Here is a 20,647-nt window from a genome sequence, read left to right as displayed (position 1 = left end):
ACCTGTTGTTTCCTGACTTTTTAATGATCGCCATTCTAAGTGGTGTGAGATGGTATCTCATTGTGGTTTTGATTTGCATTTCTCTGATGGCCAGTAATGATGAGCATTTTTTCATATGTCTTTCGGCTGCATAAATGTCTTAGCTTGAGAAGTGTCTGTTCGTATCCTTTGCCCACTTTTTGATGGGGTTGTTTGTTTTTTTTCTTGTAAATTTGTTTGAGTTCTTTGTAGATTCTGGATATAAGCCCTTTGTCAGATGAGTACATTGCAAAAATTTTCTTCCATTCTGTAGGTTGCCTGTTCACTCTGATGGTAGTTTCTTTTGCTGTGCAGAAGCTCTTTAGTTTCATTAGATCCCATTTGTCAATTCTGGCTTTTGTTGCTGTTGCTTTTGGTGTTTTAGTCATGAAATCCTTGCCCATGACTATGTCCTGAATGATATTGCCTAGGTTTTCTTCTAGGGTTTTTATGGTTTTAGATCTAACATTTAAGTCTTTAATCCATCTAGAATTAATTTTTGTATAAGGTGTAAGGAAGGGATCCAGTTTCAGCTTTCTACATATGGCTAGCCTGTTTTCCCAGCACCATTTATTAAATAAGGAAGCCTTTCTCCATTTCTTGTTTTTGTCAGGTTTGTCAAAGATCAGATAGTTGTAGATGTGGCATTATTTCTGAGGGCTCTGTTCTGTTCCATTGGTCTATATCTCTGTTTTGGTACCAGTACGATGCTGTTTTGGTTACTGTAGCCTTTTAGTATAGTTTGAAGTCAGGTAGCATGATGACTCTCGGTTTGTTCTTTTGGCTTAGGATTGACTTGGCGATGCGGGCTATTTTTTGGTTCCATGTGAACTTTAAAGTAGTTTTTTCCAATTCTGTGAAGAAAGTTATTGGTAGCTTGATGGGGATGGCATTGAATCTATAAATTACCTTGGGCAGTATGGCCATTTTCATGATATTGATTCTTCCTACCCATAAGCATGAAATGTTCTTCCATTTGTTTGTATCCTCTTTTATTTCATTGAGCAGTGGTTTGTAGTTGTCCTTGAAGAGGTCCTTCACGTCCCTTGTAAGTTGGATTCCTAGGTATTTTTTTCTCTTTGAAGCAATTGTGAATGGGAGTTCACTCATGATTTGGCTCTCTGTTTTTCTGTTATTGGTGTATAAGAATGCTTGTGGTTTTTGCACATCAATTTTGTATCCTGTGACTTTGCAGAAGTTGCTTATCAGCTTAAGGAGATTTTGGGCTGAGATGATGGGGTTTTCTAAATATACAATCATGTCATCTGCAAACAGGGACAATTGGACTTCCTCTTTTCCTAATTGAATACCCTTTATTTCCTTCTCCTGCCTGATTGCCCTGGCCAGAATTTCCAACACTATGTTGAATAGGAGTGGTGAGAGAGGGCATCCCTATCTTATGCCAGTTTTCAAAGGGAATGCTTCCAGTTTTTGCCCTTTCAGTATGATATTGGCCGTGGGTTTGTCATAAATAGCTCTTATTATTTTGAGATATGTCCCTCAATACCTACTTTATTGAGAGTTTTTAGCATGAAGGGCTGTTGAATTTTGTCAAAGGCCTTTTCTGCATCTATTGAGATAATCAAGTGGTTTTTGTCATTGGTTCTGTTTATATGCTGGATTACATTTATTGATTTGTGTATGTTGAACCAGCCTTGCATCCCAGGGAGGAAGCCCACTTGATCATGGTGGATAAGCTTTTTGATGTGCTGCTGGATTTGGTTTGCCAGTATTTTATTGAGGATTTTTGCATTGATGTTGATCAGGGATATTCATCTAAAATTCTCTTTTTTTGTTGTGTCTCTTCCAGGCTTTGGTATCAGGATGATGCTGGCCTCATAAAATGAGTTAGGCAGGATACCCTCTTTTTCTATTGATTGGAATAATTTCAGAAGGAATGGTACCAGCTCCTCCTTGTACCTCTGGTACAATTCGGCTGTGAATACGTCTGGTCCTGGACTTTTTTTGGTTGGTAAGCTATTAATTATTGCCTCAATTTCAGAGCCTGTTATTGGGCTATTCAGAGATTCAACTTCTTCCTGGTTTAGTCTTGGGAGAGTGTATGTGTCGAGGAATTTATCCATTTCTTCTAGATTTTCAAGTTTATTTGCATAGAGGTGTTTATAGTATTCTCTGATGGTAGTTTGTATTTCTGTGTGATCGGTGGTGATATCCCCTTCATCATTTTTTATTGCATGTATTTGATTCTTCTCTCTTTTCTTCTTTATTAGTCTTGCTAGCGATCTATCAATTTTGTTGATCTTTTCAAAAAACCAGCTCCTGGATTCACTGATTTCTTTGAAAGGTTTTTTGTCTCTATCTTCTTCAGTTCTGCTCTGATCTTAGTTATTTCTTGCCTTCTGCTAGCTTTTGAATGTGTTTGCTCTTGCTTTTCTAGCTCTTTTAATTGTGATGTTAGGGTGTCAATTTTAGATCTTTCCTGCTTTCTCTTGTGGGCATTTAGTGCTATAAATTTCCCTCTACACACTGCTTTGAATGTGTCCCAGATATTCTGGTATGTTGTGTCTTTGTTCTCGTTGGTTTCAAAGAACATCTTTATTTCTGCCTTCATTTCGTTATGTACCCAGTAGTCATTCAGGAGTAGGTTGTTCAGTTTCCACGTAGTTGAGTGGTTTTGAGTGAGTTTCTTAATCCTGAGTTCTAGTTTGATTGCACTGTGGTCTGAGAGACAGTTTGTTATAATTTCTGTTCTTTTACATTTGCTGAGGAGAGCTTTACTTCCAACTATGTGGTCAATTTTGGAAGAAGTGTGGTGTTGTGCTGAGAAGAATGTATATTCTGTTGATTTGGGGTGGAGAGTTCTGTGGATGTTTATTAGGTCCATTTGTTGCAGCGCTGAGTTCAGTTCCTGGATATCCTTGTTAACTTTCTGTCTCCTTGATCTGTCTAATGTTGACAGTGAGGTGTTAAAGTCTCCCATTATTATTGTGTGAGAGTCTAAGTCTCTTTGTAGGTCTCTAAGGACTTGCTTTATGAATCTGGGTGCTCCTGTATTGGATGCATATATATTTAAAATAGTTAGCTCTTCTTGTTGAATTGATCCCTTTACTATTATATAATGGCCTTCTTTGTCTCTTTTGATCTTTGTTGGTTTAAAGTCTGTTTTATCAGAGACTAGGATTGCAACCCCTACCTTTTTTTGTTTTCCATTTGCTTGGTAGATCTTCCTCCATCCCTTTATTTTGAGCTTATGTGTGTCTCTGCTCGTGAGATGTGTCTCCTGAATACAGCACACTGATGGGGCTTGACTCTTTATCCGATTTGCCAGTCTCTGTCTTTTAATTGCAGCATTTAGTCCATTTACATTTAATGTTAATATTGTTATGTGTGAATTTGATCCTGTCATTATGATGTTAGCTGGTTATTTTGCTCGTTAGTTGATGTAGTTTCTTCCTAGTCTCAATGGTCTTTACAATTTGGCATGTTTTTGCAATGGCTGTTACCAGTTTTTCCTTTCCATGTTTAGTGCTTCCTTCAGGAGCTCTTTTAGGGCCGGCCTGGTGGTGGCAAAATCTCTCAGCATTTGCTTGTCTGTAAAGGATTTTATTTCTCCTTCACTTATGAAGCTTAGTTTGGCTGGATATGAAATTCTGGGTTGAAAATTCTTTTCTTTAAGAATGTTGAATATCGGCCCCCACTCTTCTGGCTTGTAGAGTTTCTGCTGAGAAATCAGCTGTTAGTCTGATGGGCTTCCCTTTGTGGGTAACCCAATCTTTCTCTCTGGCTGCATTTAACATTTTTTCCTTCATTTCAGCTTTGGTGAATCTGACAATTATGTGTCTTGGAGTTGCTCTTCTCGAGGAGTATCTTTGTGGCATTCTCTGTATTTCCTGAGTCTGAATGTTGGCCTGCCTTGCTAGATTGGGGAAGTTCTCCTGGACAATACCCTGCAGAGCGTTTTGCAACTTGGTTCCATTCTCCCCATCACTTTCAGGTACACCAATTAGGTGTAAATTTGGTCTTTTCACATAGTCCCATAGTTCTTGGAGGCTTTGTTCATTTCTTTTTACTCTTTTTTCTCTAAACTTCTCTTCTCACTTCATTTCATTTATTTGCTCTTCCATCACTGATAACCTTTCTTCCAGTTGATCGAATTGGCTACTGAAGCTTGTGCATTCATCACGTAGTTCTCATGCCATGGTTTTCATCTCCATCAGGTCATTTAAGGACGTCTCTACACCGGTTATTCTAGTTAGCCATTTGTCTAATCTTTTTTCAAGGTTTTTAGCTTCTTTGCTTTGGGTTCGAACTTCCTCCTTTAGCTCAGAGAAGTTTGATCATCTGAAGCCTTCTTCTCTCAACTCATCAAAGTCAATCCAGCTTTGTTCCATTGCTGGCGAGGGGCTGTGTTGCTTTGGAGGGGAGAGGTGCTCTGATTTTTAGAATTTTCAGCTTTTCTGCTCTGTTTTTTCCTCATCTTTTTGGTTTTATCTACCTTTGGTATTTGATGATGGTGACCAACAGATGGGGTTTTGGTGTGGATGTCCTTTCTGTTTGTTAGTTTTCCTTCTAACAGTCAGGACCCTCAGCTGCAGGTCTGTTGGAGTTTGCTGAGGTCCACTCCAGGTGCTGTTTGCCTGGTTATCAGCAGCAGAGGCTGCAGAACAGCGAGTATTGCTGAACAGCAATTGTTGCTGCCTAATTGTTCCTCTGGAAGGTTTGTCTCAGAGGAGTAACCCGCCATGTGAGGTGTCAGTCTGCCCCTACTGGGGGGTGCCTCCCAGTTAGGGTACTTGGGGGTCAGGGGCCCACTTGAGGAGGCAGTCTGTCCGTTCTCAGATCTCAAACTCTAAGCTACGAGAACCGCTACTCTCTTCAAAGCTGTCAGACGGGGATATTTAAGTCTGCAGAGGTTTCTGCTGCCTTTTGTTTGGCTATGCCCTGCCCCTAGAGGTGGAGTCTACAGAGGCAGGCAGGCCTCCTTGAGCTGCAGTGGGCTCCACCCAGTTCGAGCTTCCTGGATGCTTTGTTTACCTACTCAAGCCTCGGCAATTGTGGGTGCCCCTCCCCCAGCCTCACTGCCACCTTGCAGTTTGATCTCAGACTGCTGTGCTAGCAGTGAGTGAGGCTCCGTGGGCATGGGACCCTCTGAGCCAGGCGCAGGATATAATCTCCTGGTGTGCCTTTTGCTAAGACCATTGGAAAAGTGCAGTATTAGGGTGGGAGTGACCCGATTTTCCAGGTGCCATCTGTCACCCCTTCCCTTGGCTAGGAAGTGGAATTCCCTGACCCCTTGCACTTCCTGGGTGAGGAGTTGCCTTGCTGTGCTTTGGCTGACACTCGGTGGGCTGTACCCACTGTCCTGCTCCCACTGTCCGATGAGCCCCAGTGAGATGAACCTGGTACCTCAGTTGGAAATGCAGAAATCACCCATCTTCTGCGTCACTCACCCTGGGAGCTGTAGACTGGAGCTGTTCCTATTCAGCCATCTTGGAACTGCCCTCCAATCTCATATTTTTAGTTCTAGCTCAGATCTCTCTCATATCTCCAAAGTGGTATATCCAAGTCACTCAACACTTTCATTTGTATTTCTCACACTTAACATACCTAAAACTAAATTTCTAAACTTTGGCCCCCAAATCTGTTCCACTGACAGTCTTTTAATACCACAGTAAAGGTTGGGTGCGGTGCTCACGGCTGTAATCCCAGCACTTTTGGAGGCCAAGATGGGCGGATCACGAGGTCAGGAGTTCGAGACCAGCTTGGCCAACATGGTGAAACCCCATCTCTACTAAAAATACCAAAATTAGCCAGGCATGGTGGCAGGCGCCTGTAATCCCAGCTACTCGGGAGGCTGAGGCAGGATAATCACTTGAACCTGGGAGGCAGAGGTTGCAGTGAGCCGAGATTGTGCCACTGCACTCCAGCCTGGGTGACGGGGAGACTCTGTCTCAAAAAAAAAAAGAAAGAAAGAAAAAGAAATCCTATTGGTCCTACTTTCAAAAATGAACAAAACAGACACCCTACTACCTCAGAGCGTTTGCTCAATCTGTTCCTGTTGCCAGAAATGTTCTTTTCTAAGATAAATGCAGTTTATTCCATCTTCTCCTTCAGATTTTCTTTCAAATGTCACCTTCTCCATCAATCACACCCTGAACATTCCATTTAAAACTATAATCCTTCTCCCAGAGCTCCTAATCCTCTTTACCTTGCTCTATTTTTTCCTCCATACATTTTTATTACATTTTAACATATTCTACTAAATTCTAATATGACATATAAATGTCCAGTTCCTGCTTTTAGAATTTAAACTCTATGAAGGCAGAGATTATTCTATTCCAGCAGCTAAAATAGGGTCTAGCACTTAACAGATACTATTAAATATTTAGGCCGAGTGTGGTGGCTCAAGCCTGTAATCCCAACACTTTGGGAGGCCGAGGTGGGTGGATCATGAGGTCAGGAGACCGAGGCCAACCTGGCTAACACGACGAAACCCTGTCTCTACTAAAAATACAAAAAATTAGCCAGGCATGGTGGCGGGTGCCTGTAGTCCCAGTACTCGGGAAGCTGAGGCAGGAGAATGCCATGAACCTGGGAGGTGGAGGTTGCAGTGAGCCAAGATTGCTCCACTGCACTCCATCCTGGGCAACAGTGAGAGACTCCATCACAAGAATAAATAAATAAATAAATAAATAAATAAATAAATAAATAAATAAGTAAAATAAAAAGATATCATTAAATATTTAACAAATTAATTGACTATAAACTAGCATTTATCCATTCTATTCATTCATTCAAGAAATATACATTGTCAGCTGGGCACGGTGGCTCACATCTGTAATCCCAGCACTTCGGGATGCTACTGGAGTTAGAAAGATCAATAAGAGGAACAGGTAAAGAAGGACCATTTATTAACTATCTACTATGTGCCAAGCACACACATTATTTGTCAGAATCTAAAGTAATTTCTTCAAGGTTACATAGCTAATAAGTATAAAAATGAATTTCAAAAGTTAGTCAACTTGACTCTGAAGTCCACATTCACTCCACTATACCAGGCTGCTCCTTCATAAATTATACTAATCCCTGTCATAAAGCAAGATTTGATATTTGGCTATTATTATTTATCCCAAAATACAAATGTTTCTAATACTTTGGGATACAATTTTACCTGTTAGAGAATACATTGCAGAATCAAATATGGACTTTATACAGAGCATCACTTAGAGAATGTATGAAGAAGGCAAGGCAATCTTCTCAACTTATGCCTTTAACACGTTCAAAGCTGACATTTTTCATCTGGACAGGATCTACTGCAGAATCAAGCCCCATTGTTGTCCAGAAGCAGACTAAAGGGAAGAAAAGAAATGCTTATATTTGATAGATTAATAACATTCCAATCACCTTACTTTTTAGATGCAAGAAAGCAAAGCCTAGAAAAATTAAATGTCTAAGAGAACCAACTTCACATATCAAATCAGAATGAGGAATATAAACTAGGTCTTCTGGATTTCTAAACCATTTTCAAAGAGTAAGTGATTCACATTAAAAAGACATATTTCAGCTGCTCTGCCTATGGAGTAGCCATTCCATTCTTTTATTCCTTTACTTTCTTAATAAACTTGAAAAAATAAAAATTAAAAAATAATAAGACATATTTGTACTTTCCAGTTAATAAAATCAAAAATTATTTTCCACTTCTCATTGTAGTATCTAATGATAGAAATCTTAAATCAGCATTTCTCAATCTTTGGTGTGAATAAAACTCACTTGAGAAATATGTTAAAATGCAGGTTCTCAGGCCATAGCACAGAACTATGTTTGTAAATTTGAGAAAGGGCCCAGGAGAATTTGCATTTTTAACAAAAACTTAGATTATTCTGATATAACTGGTCACAGATCTACACTTTGAAATATATTGCCTTAAAGTTAGCAGAAAATACTGACACACACTAATAAAAAATTGAGGTTTAACACATTATTACACTTTCCATGTAGTCTTCTTCCTCTGACAACTGTTATTACTTGCCCTCAAATGACCTATCAGTTATGACATCATTAAGTACAACCAAGACAGAAAAAGTCTGATAGGACAGTAAAATATTTGAGATCAATTTTGGAGAACTATTACAAGGATTTGTTAAATCTTTCCCACTCAGAAACTTCCAAACTAGAGCAGTTATAAATGAGTAAATTGAGCAATTTCTAATTTCCTAAAAAGAAGCCCAAAAATACTTTTAAGATAGGATGAAAAATCAGTTGGCAAAATACAGGGGTAAGAAGAAATCCTTAATAAATCAAGAACACAAAAGTTGGGACAGCAAATTTAAAGTAGTAATTCTAGAATGGACACTAATTGTTTTAGCCCACTAAAATATTTTTTTAAGAATCTGTACATATCCTTAATAATAAAGAGAATAGAGAACACAGGGTGAAAACTGCATGGTGGTTGAAAAGGTAATTGGAAACACTTAAGTCTAACACTATTACTTCATTTCAGATAAGCAAACTATGAAAAAGGGAAACATTTAATGTGATTTTCTGAATAAATTTAATTTATTAGTTTATCTTTGAAATAGAAGGCTATTTCAGCTTGTATTGCTAATCTAAAATTCTTCCATGTAATTTTCAAATTAATTAATTAATGAATTAATTTTCCTTTCACCCTGTTGGTCAGGATAATTTTTAAATTTTATAACTGGACAGGTATCATTTTCTAAAAATCTGAGAAAGTAACCACTACTAGGAATGAAAGCCTAGCTTCTAGAACTATAAACATTAATATGTTCTTTCTTTAAGGTTTAGATTAAGCATTAAATAGAATCATGTATTTAAAGGAATAAGAAACTAACAAGTTAGATTAATAAAAAACTTTTACCAGATAAAATGGGTTTTTTAAAAGTCCATAAATGCTGAATAGCAGCAGAACGAAGAGAATCAGACAGGTTCATCTTAGGGAATCTAGGAGAGAAAGAAAAAGCCTTACATCAAATAACATTAATGAAATATGACAGCTCAATGAAATGCAAATATTAGGTTATTGAAAATCATATTTCATCACATGCAATTTTGGAATCTGACATTCTTTTTCATAACTGCTATGATTTCCTGTAAGTACCCTATTATCAAAAACTTCATTAAGGCTGAGCATGGTGGCTCATGCCTATAATCCCAGCACTTTAAGAGGTCACGGCAGGAGGATCACTTGAGCCCTGGAGTTCAAGACCAGACTGGACAACATGGCAAGATTACATCTCTACAAAAATCACCTGGATGTGGTGGCACACACCTGTGGTCCTAGCTACTCAGGAGGCTGAGGTGAGCGAATCACTTGACCCCAGAAAGTTAAGAAGTTAAGGCTGCTATGAGCCGTGATTACACCACTGCACTCCTGGCTTGGGCGATGAAGCAAGACTGTGTCTCAAAACACACACACACACACACACACACACACACACACAAAACAAAGAAACAAAAACCTTTATTAAGCCACTCACACTTCCTGTTCTTCAATTTGTTTTCTCTCTTGAGAAAGGGAAACCATCAGCAGAATCTCCATTTCTACATAAAGTTACAAATATGGTGGAATTCAATCAATACAAAGATGGATGGTCTTAGAAAAGTTACTTAAAACTTAAATGTAGGACTATGACTTCCTTCCAGTTATTCTTCTCAAACAGGGACAGTTTCAAATCAACTTACCACTGGTTTTTTTTGAGAGTGCTTGCGCTTTCAGAAAACCTGCTGCAAAACCAGTTTTCAATGCATCTTGGTGAGCTTCAGGTATGTTTTTGGTTTTCATGAGTTTGTCCAAACTCTCAACATCTGATACTCTGTCCCACAAAAGAAACCCCTGAATACACAAACAACACATCAATACTGGTTAACGACACAGTGACACTCCCCAACAATATTGTGACTGCTCAAAAAATTTCACTAAAATTCTATAATTTTTACTGTCAATGTGAAGAAATGGATTAAGACTCAACAATGAATTAATCAATAACTAGGAAACCAACACTAGATCCTATTCCTGCATTAATCAATTAATAGTATCAAGAAAGTGGCAGTATTCTCTACAAGAATACTATACTGAAAACAGGTTACATATTATCTTAGGGTTTGATTGGCTTAATGTTCACATCCCTTTATCTCTGCTAGAGGAAAAATTTCATTAATTTACTAAATGTCTACTAAGCACCACTCACATACTTGGCCTTATATAAGTTCTGAAGATGTGGCCAGGTGCAGTGGCTCACACCTGTAATCCCAGCACTCTGGGAGGCGAAGGAGGGCAGATCACGAGGCCAAGAGATCGAGACCATGCTGGCTAACATGGTGAAATCCTGTCTCTACTAAAAATACAAAAAATTAGCCAGGCATGGTGGCAGGCACCTGTAGTCCCCGCTACTCAGGAGGCTGAGGCAGGAAAATGGTGTAAACCAGGGAGGCGGAGCTTGCAGTGAGCTGAAATCGAGCCACTACACTCCAGCCTGGGAGATAGCGCAAGACTCCATCTCAAAAAAAAAAAAAAAAAAAAGGTTTTGAAGATGTAACTATAAATAAACCACTGGCCTTAAAGTTTTCAGTCTATTGGAGAAACATATGTAAATAGCTAAGTTTCTTAAATCATTTCGATATTATGTTAGAAGTATTATATATGGTAACTCAGGAAGACAGGAAAGGCCTGATAGAGAACAGGACATCTGAAACACCACTATACAAATTCCACTATATTTGTAACTTAATCTATGTAGAAATGGAGATTCCACTGATGGTTTCCCTTTCTCAAGAGAGAAAATAAACACCATGAACAATTTGACAGGGGTATGAAACAATTAGCCTTCAGTGCTCAAGAACTACCAGCAATCTTACATAAGACTTCAATGCCAAGAGAAGAGCAGGAAACGGAGGGGCATATTGAATGGCGAGAAGAGAAACATGGCAGGTAGGGACCAAATGATGAAATTCCCAGTGTATAGGGTAGAGGTACGCAATAAAGCAAAGTAATGTAACTAGATCATCATTTCAGAAGGACTGATGAGTGGCAGTCTGGCGGTGCGACTGAATGCAGCAAGACTAGAGGCAAGGAGACTAAACAAGTATTCATTAGAGTAATTTAGGCAACAAATGGTTATAGCCTATCTATGGCAGTGGAACAGATTTAAGAAAGATTTAGGAGGTTGGGTCAACAGGACTTTAGTGGTTAATGGATGTGGGAGGTGAGGCAAGATGGACAAATGTAGGTTGATAGCCAGGTTTTTAGCTTGGGTGAATGCTGCTCATTAATACAGAGAACACCTAAACAGGTGTAGGTTTGTGGGAAAAAAATCTAGTAAGTGGAGAGGCAAGTCTGGTGGCCAGAAGAGTTAGAGGTATAATGATGACACAGGTTAATAATCCCTTATTATTAGTGGAAAGAAGGAAAAAAATCTATCAGCCAATGAAAGAAATCAGATATTGAATCTCCTCATTGTTTGTTTGCTTGTTTGTTGTTTTTTGTGTGTTTTTTTTTTTTGAGATGGAGTCTCACTCTGTCACCAGGTTGGAGGGCAGTGGTGCAATCTTGGCTCACTGCAACCTCCACCTCCCAGGTTCAAGTGATTCTCCTGCTTCAGCCTCCCGACTAGCTGGGACTACAGGTGTCCACCACCACGCCCGGCTAATATTTTGTACTTTTTTTTTTTTTTTTTTTTTTTTTTTTTTTTTTTTTTTTTTTTTTTTTTTTGAGACAGAGTCTTGCTCTTTCACCCAGGCTGGAGTGCAGTGGCGCAATCTCGGCTCACTGCAAGCTCCGCCTCCCGGGTTCACGCCATTCTCCTGCCTCAGCCTCTCCGAGTAGCTGGGACTACAGGCGCCCGCCACCACGCCCGGCTAATTTTTTGTATTTTTTAGTAGAGACGGGGTTTCACCGTGGTCTCGATCTCGTGACCTTGTGATCCGCCCGCCTCGGCCTCCCAAAGTGCTGGGATTACAGGCGTGAGCCACTGCGCCCAGTCTATTTCTGATTTTAAATTCATGTTTTTCTTCCTCCAGTTTTTGATAGCGTTTTATCTAATTTGTTTATACACGTGCTTTATATAATACTTTAGAAATTTAAGCTATGAGTTTATCTTTAAATATGACTTTATTCATATTCCATAAATTGTACAGGTTTCTTTTACGGCTTTACTGAAGTATAGCTGATACACAGTGAACAATACTAATCCACTTTGTCAGTATAGACAAGTTTGCATTCTTTGGAAACTTATGTAAATGAAATCACATAGTATGTATGCTTTTATTTCCGGTTTTTCACTAACCACTTTTACTTTGAGATTCATCCATATTCATGACATGTATCAATAGTGCATTTTTTGGATATATTGCTATTTATTCATTTACCTGGAAATTTGGGTTGTTTCCAGTTTTTAACTCCTATAAATAAAGCTGTTATGACATTTGTATGTAAGCCTTTGTGTGGAAATGTGCTTTCATTTCTCTTGGGTAAATACCTAGGAGTAGAATAGCTAGGAGGGTGTATGTTGAACATTTTAAGAAACTAACAAATTGTTTTCCAAGGTGGCCGTACTAGTTTACATTCCCAACAGCAGCATGCCAGTTGCTCCACATCCTCACCAACAATTGCGATGATGTAATTTGAGATGTTCTATTAGGTATGTATTGTTATCTTATTATGGTTTTGGTTTGCATTTCCTCAAACTATTCATATTGAGCATCTTTTTGTGTGCTTATTTGCCATCTGCATACCCTCCAGTACAATGCTGAGCAGAAGTGGTGAAAGTGTACATCATATTTTCCTGATCTTAGAAGGAAAGCATTCAGTCTCTCACCTTTAAGTGTGATGTTAGCTGTAGGGTTTTTTGTAGGTGATTTTTATCATGTTGAAGAAGTTCCCTTCTACTTTGCTGGGAGTTTTTAATCGGGAATTTTGGATTTTGTCAAATTATTTTATGAAATCTATTGAAATAATCATGTAATTTTAAAAAACCTGCTACTAACATTGATTTTTTGAATGTTAAACCAATTTGCACCAAGCTAAAGTCTGCTTGGTCATGATGTATTATCATTTTTATAGATTATTGGATTTATTTTTCTAAAATTATGTTAAGAAATTTTGAATCATGTGAAGGTGAGCCCTTTGGCTTCCCAGCGATTATATTTCCTCAGCTATTTGAAGGAGTTTGGTTAAGGTGGCCTATAAAAAACTTCCTAAAAATAAATTAAGTCAGCTTGAGACTTCCTTCTTTGAGAAGACATTTAGGGTGGAGTAAGAAGTAAATTTTTAAAAAGGTATATGGACATTTTTTCTACCTGTGCAATACCATAATTCAGAACTATTCCATACTGTTGTTCTGGAAAAATTTTGCTCGTGGAATGTCAATGTAATGACTGATATTAAAATGTCTGAAAATGAAGCATCAAACAAAACTGTTGTTTAAAATTTTTAAAAAATAGAAAAAGATGAACAGGTATATATAAAAAGAGAGGGTGATGAATCAAATGTGATAAAATGTGAAAGAATCTGTGTGAAGGGGATACAGGAGTTCTTTGCACTGTCCTTGCAATGTTTCTGTAAATTTAAAAAGACTTCAAAATAAATTATTAGAAAAATAATTTTTTAGAAGAGAAAGTTTGGGTCGGGTGTGGTGGCTCATGCCTGTAATCCCAACACTTTGGGAGGCCAAGGTGGGCAGATCACCTGAGGTCAGGAGCTCGAGACCAGCCTGGCCAACATGGTGAAACCCCATCTCTTCTAAAAATACAAAAATTAGCTGGGTGTGGTGGCGCATGCCTGTAATCCCAGCTACTTGGGAGGCTGAGGCAGGAGAATGGCTTGAACCCGGCAGGTGGAGTTTACAATGAACCGAGATCGCACCACTGCACTCCAACCTGGGAGACAGAGCAAAACTCTATCTAAAAAAAAAAAAAAAAAAAAGTTTGCATCTATGTTCACGAGGAATATTGATCTGTAGTTTCTTTTCCTTTAAATATCATTTTCTGGTTTTTGTATCAGAATAACATTCAACTGATAGAATGAGTTGGGAAGTATTCTATTCTCTTCATTTTTTTGGAAGAGTTTATGTAGAATAAGTATTATTTCTTAATGAAATGTTTGGTGCAATTCCCAAGTGAAGCCATTTTCTTTTTGCCTTTGCATTTCATCTGAATTTTAGAATCAGTATGTCAATTTCTACAAAAATGCTTACTCTCATTGTGATTGGGATTACAATGAATCTATAGATCAATTTGGAGAGAACTGCTCATGATAAACGCTTTCATTTTTTCTACATCTTAAAAAGTCTTTATTTTTGCCTTTCTTTAAATTTTTTTAAATTAACCTTTTATCTTTATATAATAGTAGATTAACATGCAGTTGTAAGAAATAATACGGAGAAATCTCATGTAGCCCTTACCCAGGTCCCCCATGGGTAACGTCTTGGAAAACTATAGTACTGTATCACACCAGAATACTGACATTGATAGTGAAGAGACAGAGCATTTTCATTATCACAAGGATTCATCACTTGCCCTTTTGTATCTACACCCATTTCCTCTCCTCCCAACCTCTACACTACCCCTTTAAACTCTGGCAACCACTGATCTGTTCTTCATTTCTATAATTTTGTCAAGAATTCTGTATAAATGGAATAATACAGTATGTAATCTTTGGGGACTGGCTTTTTTCACACGGTAGTTCTCTGTAGACTCATCCAAGTTGTTACATTGTATCAACAATTCATTCCTTTTTATTGCTGAGTAGTATTCCACAGTATGGAGGTGCTGCAGTTAACCATTTACCCTTTGAAGGACAGTTAGGCTGTTTGGGTTAGTGTAAATAAAGCTACTACAACCATTCATATATAGGTTTTGTACCCAGGAGTGAAATTGCTGGGTCGTATGGTAGTTACATGTTTAAAGAAACTATTAAGCTGTTTTACAGAGTGGCTGTACCTTTTAACATTCCCACTATCAATGTATGAGTGATCCAGCTTTTCCACAACCAGCCAGTATTTTATGTTGCTGCTATTTTCATTTTTTTAAACATTCTGATAGATGTGTATTGATATCGCATTGTAACTTTGTTTGTGTTACCCCAATGGTTAAATGATGTTGAATGTCTTTTCATGTGCTTTTCATCTGTATGTCCTCTTTGGTGAAATGTTGGTTCTTAACTTTTGTAATGGATTGAGTTTTGAGATTAATTTACATATTCTAGATACTCATCCTTTGTTGCATATATGGTTTGCAAAGATTTTCCCTGAGTCGGTAGCTTGTCTCTTCATCCTCTTAATAGGGTCTTTTGCAGAGCAAATGTTTAATTTTAAAAGTCCAATTTATGTATTTTTTTTCTTTTATGGATCATACTTTTGATGTTAAGTCTAAGAACTCTTCACCTACCCTTTATCCCGAGTATTTTCTCCTGGGTTTTTTTCTAAACCTTTTACGTGTTTACATTTTACCCTTAAGTCCATGACCCTTTTTGAGGTGATATTTGTACAAAGCATGAAGCTTAAGTCAAGGCTTTTCTTTTTGCCTATAAATGTTCAGTTACTTCAGCACCACTTGGTGAAATTGTTTTAGTATTTTTGTCAAAATCAGCAGATCATATTTGTGTGAGTCTATTTCTGGGTTCTCTATCCACTTCCAATGATCTATGTTTCTATGCTCCTACCAATGCCAAACAGTCTTGATGATTGTAGCTATATAATAAAAATATTTAAATCAGATAGACTGACTCCTCCACTTTGACCTTCTTCAAAATCATTTTAGCTTTTCTAGTTCCATTCTTTTTCCATATAAATTTTAAAATAATCTTGTCTATATCTACAAAAAGCATTGCTGAACTTTTAGTGGGAATTGCATTATATTTATATTTCAATTTGGGAGAATTTACATCTTTATTATATTGAGCCTTCCAGTTCATAGTCAACTGACATTTTTAATGAGGTGAAATTTGCATTGCATGAAATTAACCATTTTACAGTGTAAAATTAAGTGGCATTTAGTACATTCACCATGTTGTACAACCACCACCTGTGCCTAGTTCCAAAACATTTTCATTGTCCCCAAAGAAAACCCTGTCTTGATTAAGCAGTCACTCCCCATTCCTTCCTTCCTCCAGCTCACTCTGCTTTCTGTCTTGATGAACTTAACCTATTCTGGATATCGCATATCAATAAAGCCATACAATATGTCACCTTTTGTATCTGGTTTCTTTTAGTTAGCATGTTTTTGAGGTTCCTCCATGTTGTAGCATGTATCCATACCTCAATCCTTTTTTGACTAAATAATATTCCACAGTATATATATGCCATAATTTGCTCATCCATCTATAAATGTACATTTGGGTTGTTTTCTGCTAAGAACATTTGTGCATAAATATTTGAGTACCTGTTCTGCCTTCATTTTTGAAAGATATTTTTACTGGGCATAGAATTCTACATTGTCAGTTTTACTTTTCCAGTACTTTAAAGATATTGGTCCACTCTCTTTTTTTTATTTTTTTTTGAGATGGAGTCTCGCTTTGTCGCCCAGGCTGGAGTGCAGTGGTGCAATCTCGGCTCACTGAAAGCTCTGCCTCCCAGGTTAACACCATTCTCCTGCCTCAGCCTCCCGAGTAGCTGGGACTACAGATGCCTGCCACCACGCTCTCCTAATTTTTTGTATTTTTAGTAGAGATGGGGTTTTGCCGTGTTAGCCAGGATGGTCTTGATCTCCTGACCTTGTGATCCACCCGTCTTGGCCTCCCAAAGTGCTGGGATTACAGGCGTGAGCCACGGTGCCCAGCTGGTCCACTATCTTTTTGCTCGCATTGTTTCTGAAGAAAAATCTGCTGAAATCTTTATTTTTGTTCCTCTGTCCATAACACATAATTTTTCTGTGGCTGCTTCTAAGATTTTCAATCTATATCTAGTTTTGAGCAGTTTATGATGTTCCTTGGTCTGATTTTTCGTAATATTTCTTGTGCTTGTTTTTTAATATTCTTGGATTCATATGTTTCTAGTTTTTATGAAATTTGAAAAACTTTAGGTCATTATTTCCCTGTCTTTCTTCTGCCTCTGCTACTATAATCACACATTAGAATGCCTTAAGTTGTCCCACAGTTCACTGCTGTGCTCATTCTTTTTTCTTTATTTTTTTAATTTTTTTTTTTACAATCTTCTTACTCTTAGAGCTTCATTTTGGGATTTCTATTGCTAAGCTTTTCTTCTGCAAAGTCTAATCTCCCATGAATCACATTTATGGTATTTTTCATCTCACCTCACACACTGTAGTTTTTATCAGAATTCCAGCCTTTTCTTATCTTCTATATCTCTCATTAACTTTTTGATCATATGGATGATAGTTATAATAGCTGTTTGATTGTCCTTGTCGGCTAATTATAACATCTATGTCAGGTCTAGATCAGTTCGTGTTGATTTTTTTCCTCATTGTGAGTTGAAGTTTCCTTTCCTGTCCATGCCTGGTAATTTTTTTGCTGGATATGGTACCTTGTGAATTTTACCTTTTTAAGTGCTGGATATTTATGTATTCCTATAGATATTCTTCAGCTTTTTTTCTAAGACATGGCTAAATTACTTGGAAACAGTTTGATCCTTTTCGGTCTTGCTTTTGAAATTTGTTAGGTGGGATAACACCATGTTTCATCTAGGGTTAATTATTCCGCATTACTGAGGCAAGACGTTCTGGGTACAATAATTCATGACTTATAAGACTTTGCAGACAATTTGTTGAGAATAGGCATTATTAATACCTTTGTGTACCAAGTATTATTCTAATCCTTTCAGGTGCTTCTTTCCCCAGTCTTGGGTAGTTTCCTTGCACACACGCACTGCTCAGTACTCAGCTAAATATGTGAGGAGGCCCCTACAGATCTTTGAAGTTCTATCACTGTGCAATTCTCTCCTCTCAAATAATCTGTCCTGTGAACTCTAGCTCTCTGGGTACTCTTAGACTCTTGGCCTCATCTCCTGTAGTCATGGGGTCTGCTATATTCTACTTGGTTTACCTCTTTCCTCAACGTTGGCAAGAAACTCTCTCTAGGCAATCATCTAGAGCAAAAGTGAGGTTCACCACTTTCCTCTTTCTCATGGATCACTCTCCTTCATTGCCTGAAGTCCAGTGTCTTTTTTTTTTTTTTTTTTTTTTTGAGACAGGGTCTCGCTCTTTCGCCCAGGCTGGAGTGCAGTGGCGCAATCTCGGCTCACTGCAAGCTCCGCCTCCCGGGTTCACGCCATTCTCCTGCCTCAGCCTCTCTGAGTAGCTGGGACTACAGGCGCCCGCCACCGCGCCTGGCTAATTTTTTTTTTGTATTTTTAGTAGAGACGGGGTTTCATCGTGGTCTCGATCTCCTGACCTCGTGATCCGCCCGCCTTGGCCTCCCAAAGTGCTGGGATTACAAGCGTGAGCCACCGCGCCCGGCCCAGTGTCTTGAAAATAATTGTTTCATATATCTTGAACAGTTTTTTAGTTGTTTCAGGCAAAAGGATAATTCTGGTCCCCCATACTATATCTTGGATTGAAGCAGAACTCTAATGAACAGTAATACTTTTAAAAATCATTATTTCAAGAATATTATTGATAATTTGGGTGTATTCCACTCAGTGGCTTATTCTCATCACTTCCTTGGAAGTCCTTCCGCAGCTTGAGGATACTTGAAATCATGTGGATATCAATTTAAAAGACTATTAGAAACCAGGAGTGGATTAAATTGTTAAATAACTTACAGAACATTATGTATGTTGGACAACTCCTCTATACCATTCCAAAATCCTCTTAGCTTCTCCCTTTACTCCAGGCATTGCTGCAGCACCCAGTTCCATTCACACTTTGACTGGCTTCACATGGCTGCAATTGGACAGTGCCTCTCCTTGGCTGGTTCCATACACTTCTCACTTCCTTTCCTGGGGCTTGGGTCCATCACTAGGAACCTCCTCTGTATTAGACATAGACAACCAGAAAGTGTGAGGGAGTTTAACACACATGGAGCTGCTCTTGACCAGTGGGGAACAGGGGCCAATAGATAACTGATTTCCTCCTTTGACTGTTGAGGAGACACTTCTGAGACCCATTTCTTAACACTTTATAAGAGATCCCAGGTGCAGTGAGCACCAATCTTCTATAGTGGTGGCCAACTCTATTTTTCTTGGATTGGCTCTTTTCTTCCTTCCCTGTTCCACTGTGCTTCTTGTGCACAACTGCTTCCTGGAATCACACCTCTAAATAAACTACCTGACAACAAGACTTAATCTTAGGATCTGCTCTTAGGGGAAGCCAGCGTAATATGACAACATAGAATATTGACATGTATATATGCATATATTAATCTAGTTTGATGTAGTTATGCAATTATACTTTTGAAAACTAATGTGAAATAGTACCCACAGTAATTCTGAAAGTTCACTGAAAATAAATGGTTTTAAAAAATCAAATTTAAAATATCAAATCAAGCATTTATTGGGTGCTTACTATATAAGGCATCATGCTAAACACTGTGGAAACTAGCAAGAAGTAGAATTATCATACATATGAAGCCAAAGAGAAAAATGTTTAGAACACTAGCAACTAAATTGCCACTAGAACAGGCACTAGAACTAGAACACTACCAACTAAAAATTATATAACTACTGTTTTTTTGTTTTGTTTTGTTTTTTGTTTTTGAGATGGAGTCTCACTCTGTCTCCCAGGTCTCGAATTCCTGGCCTCAAGTGATCCACCTGACTTGGCCTCCCAACGTCAAGTGGCTAGGATTACAGGTATGAGCCACTGTGCCTGGCCCAGTCTTTCTCAAATCAATTGTGCCACATAACATAATTATGGTAGTGACTATCCTATCATATTCATGATTCATAACCATATTCAAATGGGAAGGGATTATATAAAGGTATGGGTCACTGGCAGGCATCTTAGAATTCTGCCTACCACATTCTTGTTCCCATCAGTCAGAGTCAAAAACTTTACTAATTATGAAGAATTGGGTAGAGTGCTAAGAAGGGTTTGCTTCAGTATTGGGAAAAAATTAGCCCTTAACTAAAGGCTGCTCTTGTCTTGCCTAACAAAGCTTAAAAGCATGACCTTAAAGAAGGAAATTGTTTCCATGTAACTTAACCATACCCTAGAACAAGCTCACAACTGTTTAAGAGAATGCAAATATATTCAGCACACCACAAAATAAAGGTCTAAATTTTGGCATCTAAAAAAAATTAGCAAGCATGCAAAAAGCAGGAAGATATTATCCATAATGGGGAGAAAAATCACTCAAAACAGACAGGGAAATTGCTTAGATGATAAAATTAGTAGATAAGGATATTTGAACCATTATTATAACTTTATTCCATATATACATGAAGCTAGAGGAAAAACTGAGCATGTTAAGTAGGGACATTAAAGATATAAAAAGACCTAAATCTAACACCATGTACAGTACAAGATGAAAAATATAGTGAGTGGGATTAATGGCAGATTAGATATTACAGAAAAAATTATTAACGAACTTGAAGACTAAGCAAAAGACACTATCCAATATGAACCACACACACACACACACACACACACACACACACAAATGAGAAGAGTGAACAAAGCATCAGTGACCATGGGACAGCTTTAAGCAGCCTAATATATATGTAATAGGAGTGACCAATGGAAAAGAGAGGAGTGGTAA

General features: G+C 38.1%; 1 protein-coding gene across 1 annotated transcript in view; it reads right to left on the bottom strand.

The window, feature by feature from the left end:
- Positions 1 to 7,236: 7,236 nt before the first annotated feature.
- Positions 7,237 to 20,647, bottom strand: part of LOC100597632 (EF-hand domain-containing family member C2) — a 189,040-nt gene continuing 175,629 nt past the window's right edge. Inside the window, exons 16-17 of the mRNA XM_030827088.1 lie at positions 9,682 to 9,832; positions 7,237 to 7,328 (exon numbers count right to left, since the gene is read on the bottom strand). Coding sequence (XP_030682948.1) covers positions 7,237 to 7,328; positions 9,682 to 9,832 — 243 coding nt within the window. The remainder of the gene's footprint in view (positions 7,329 to 9,681; positions 9,833 to 20,647) is intronic.

This window comes from Nomascus leucogenys, chromosome 14 (assembly GCF_006542625.1).
Source record: "Nomascus leucogenys isolate Asia chromosome 14, Asia_NLE_v1, whole genome shotgun sequence".
NCBI classification, from domain to species: domain Eukaryota; kingdom Metazoa; phylum Chordata; class Mammalia; order Primates; family Hylobatidae; genus Nomascus; species Nomascus leucogenys.
The sequence above is the reverse complement of the archived record's forward strand: the minus strand, read 5'-3'. Positions and strand labels throughout refer to the sequence as shown.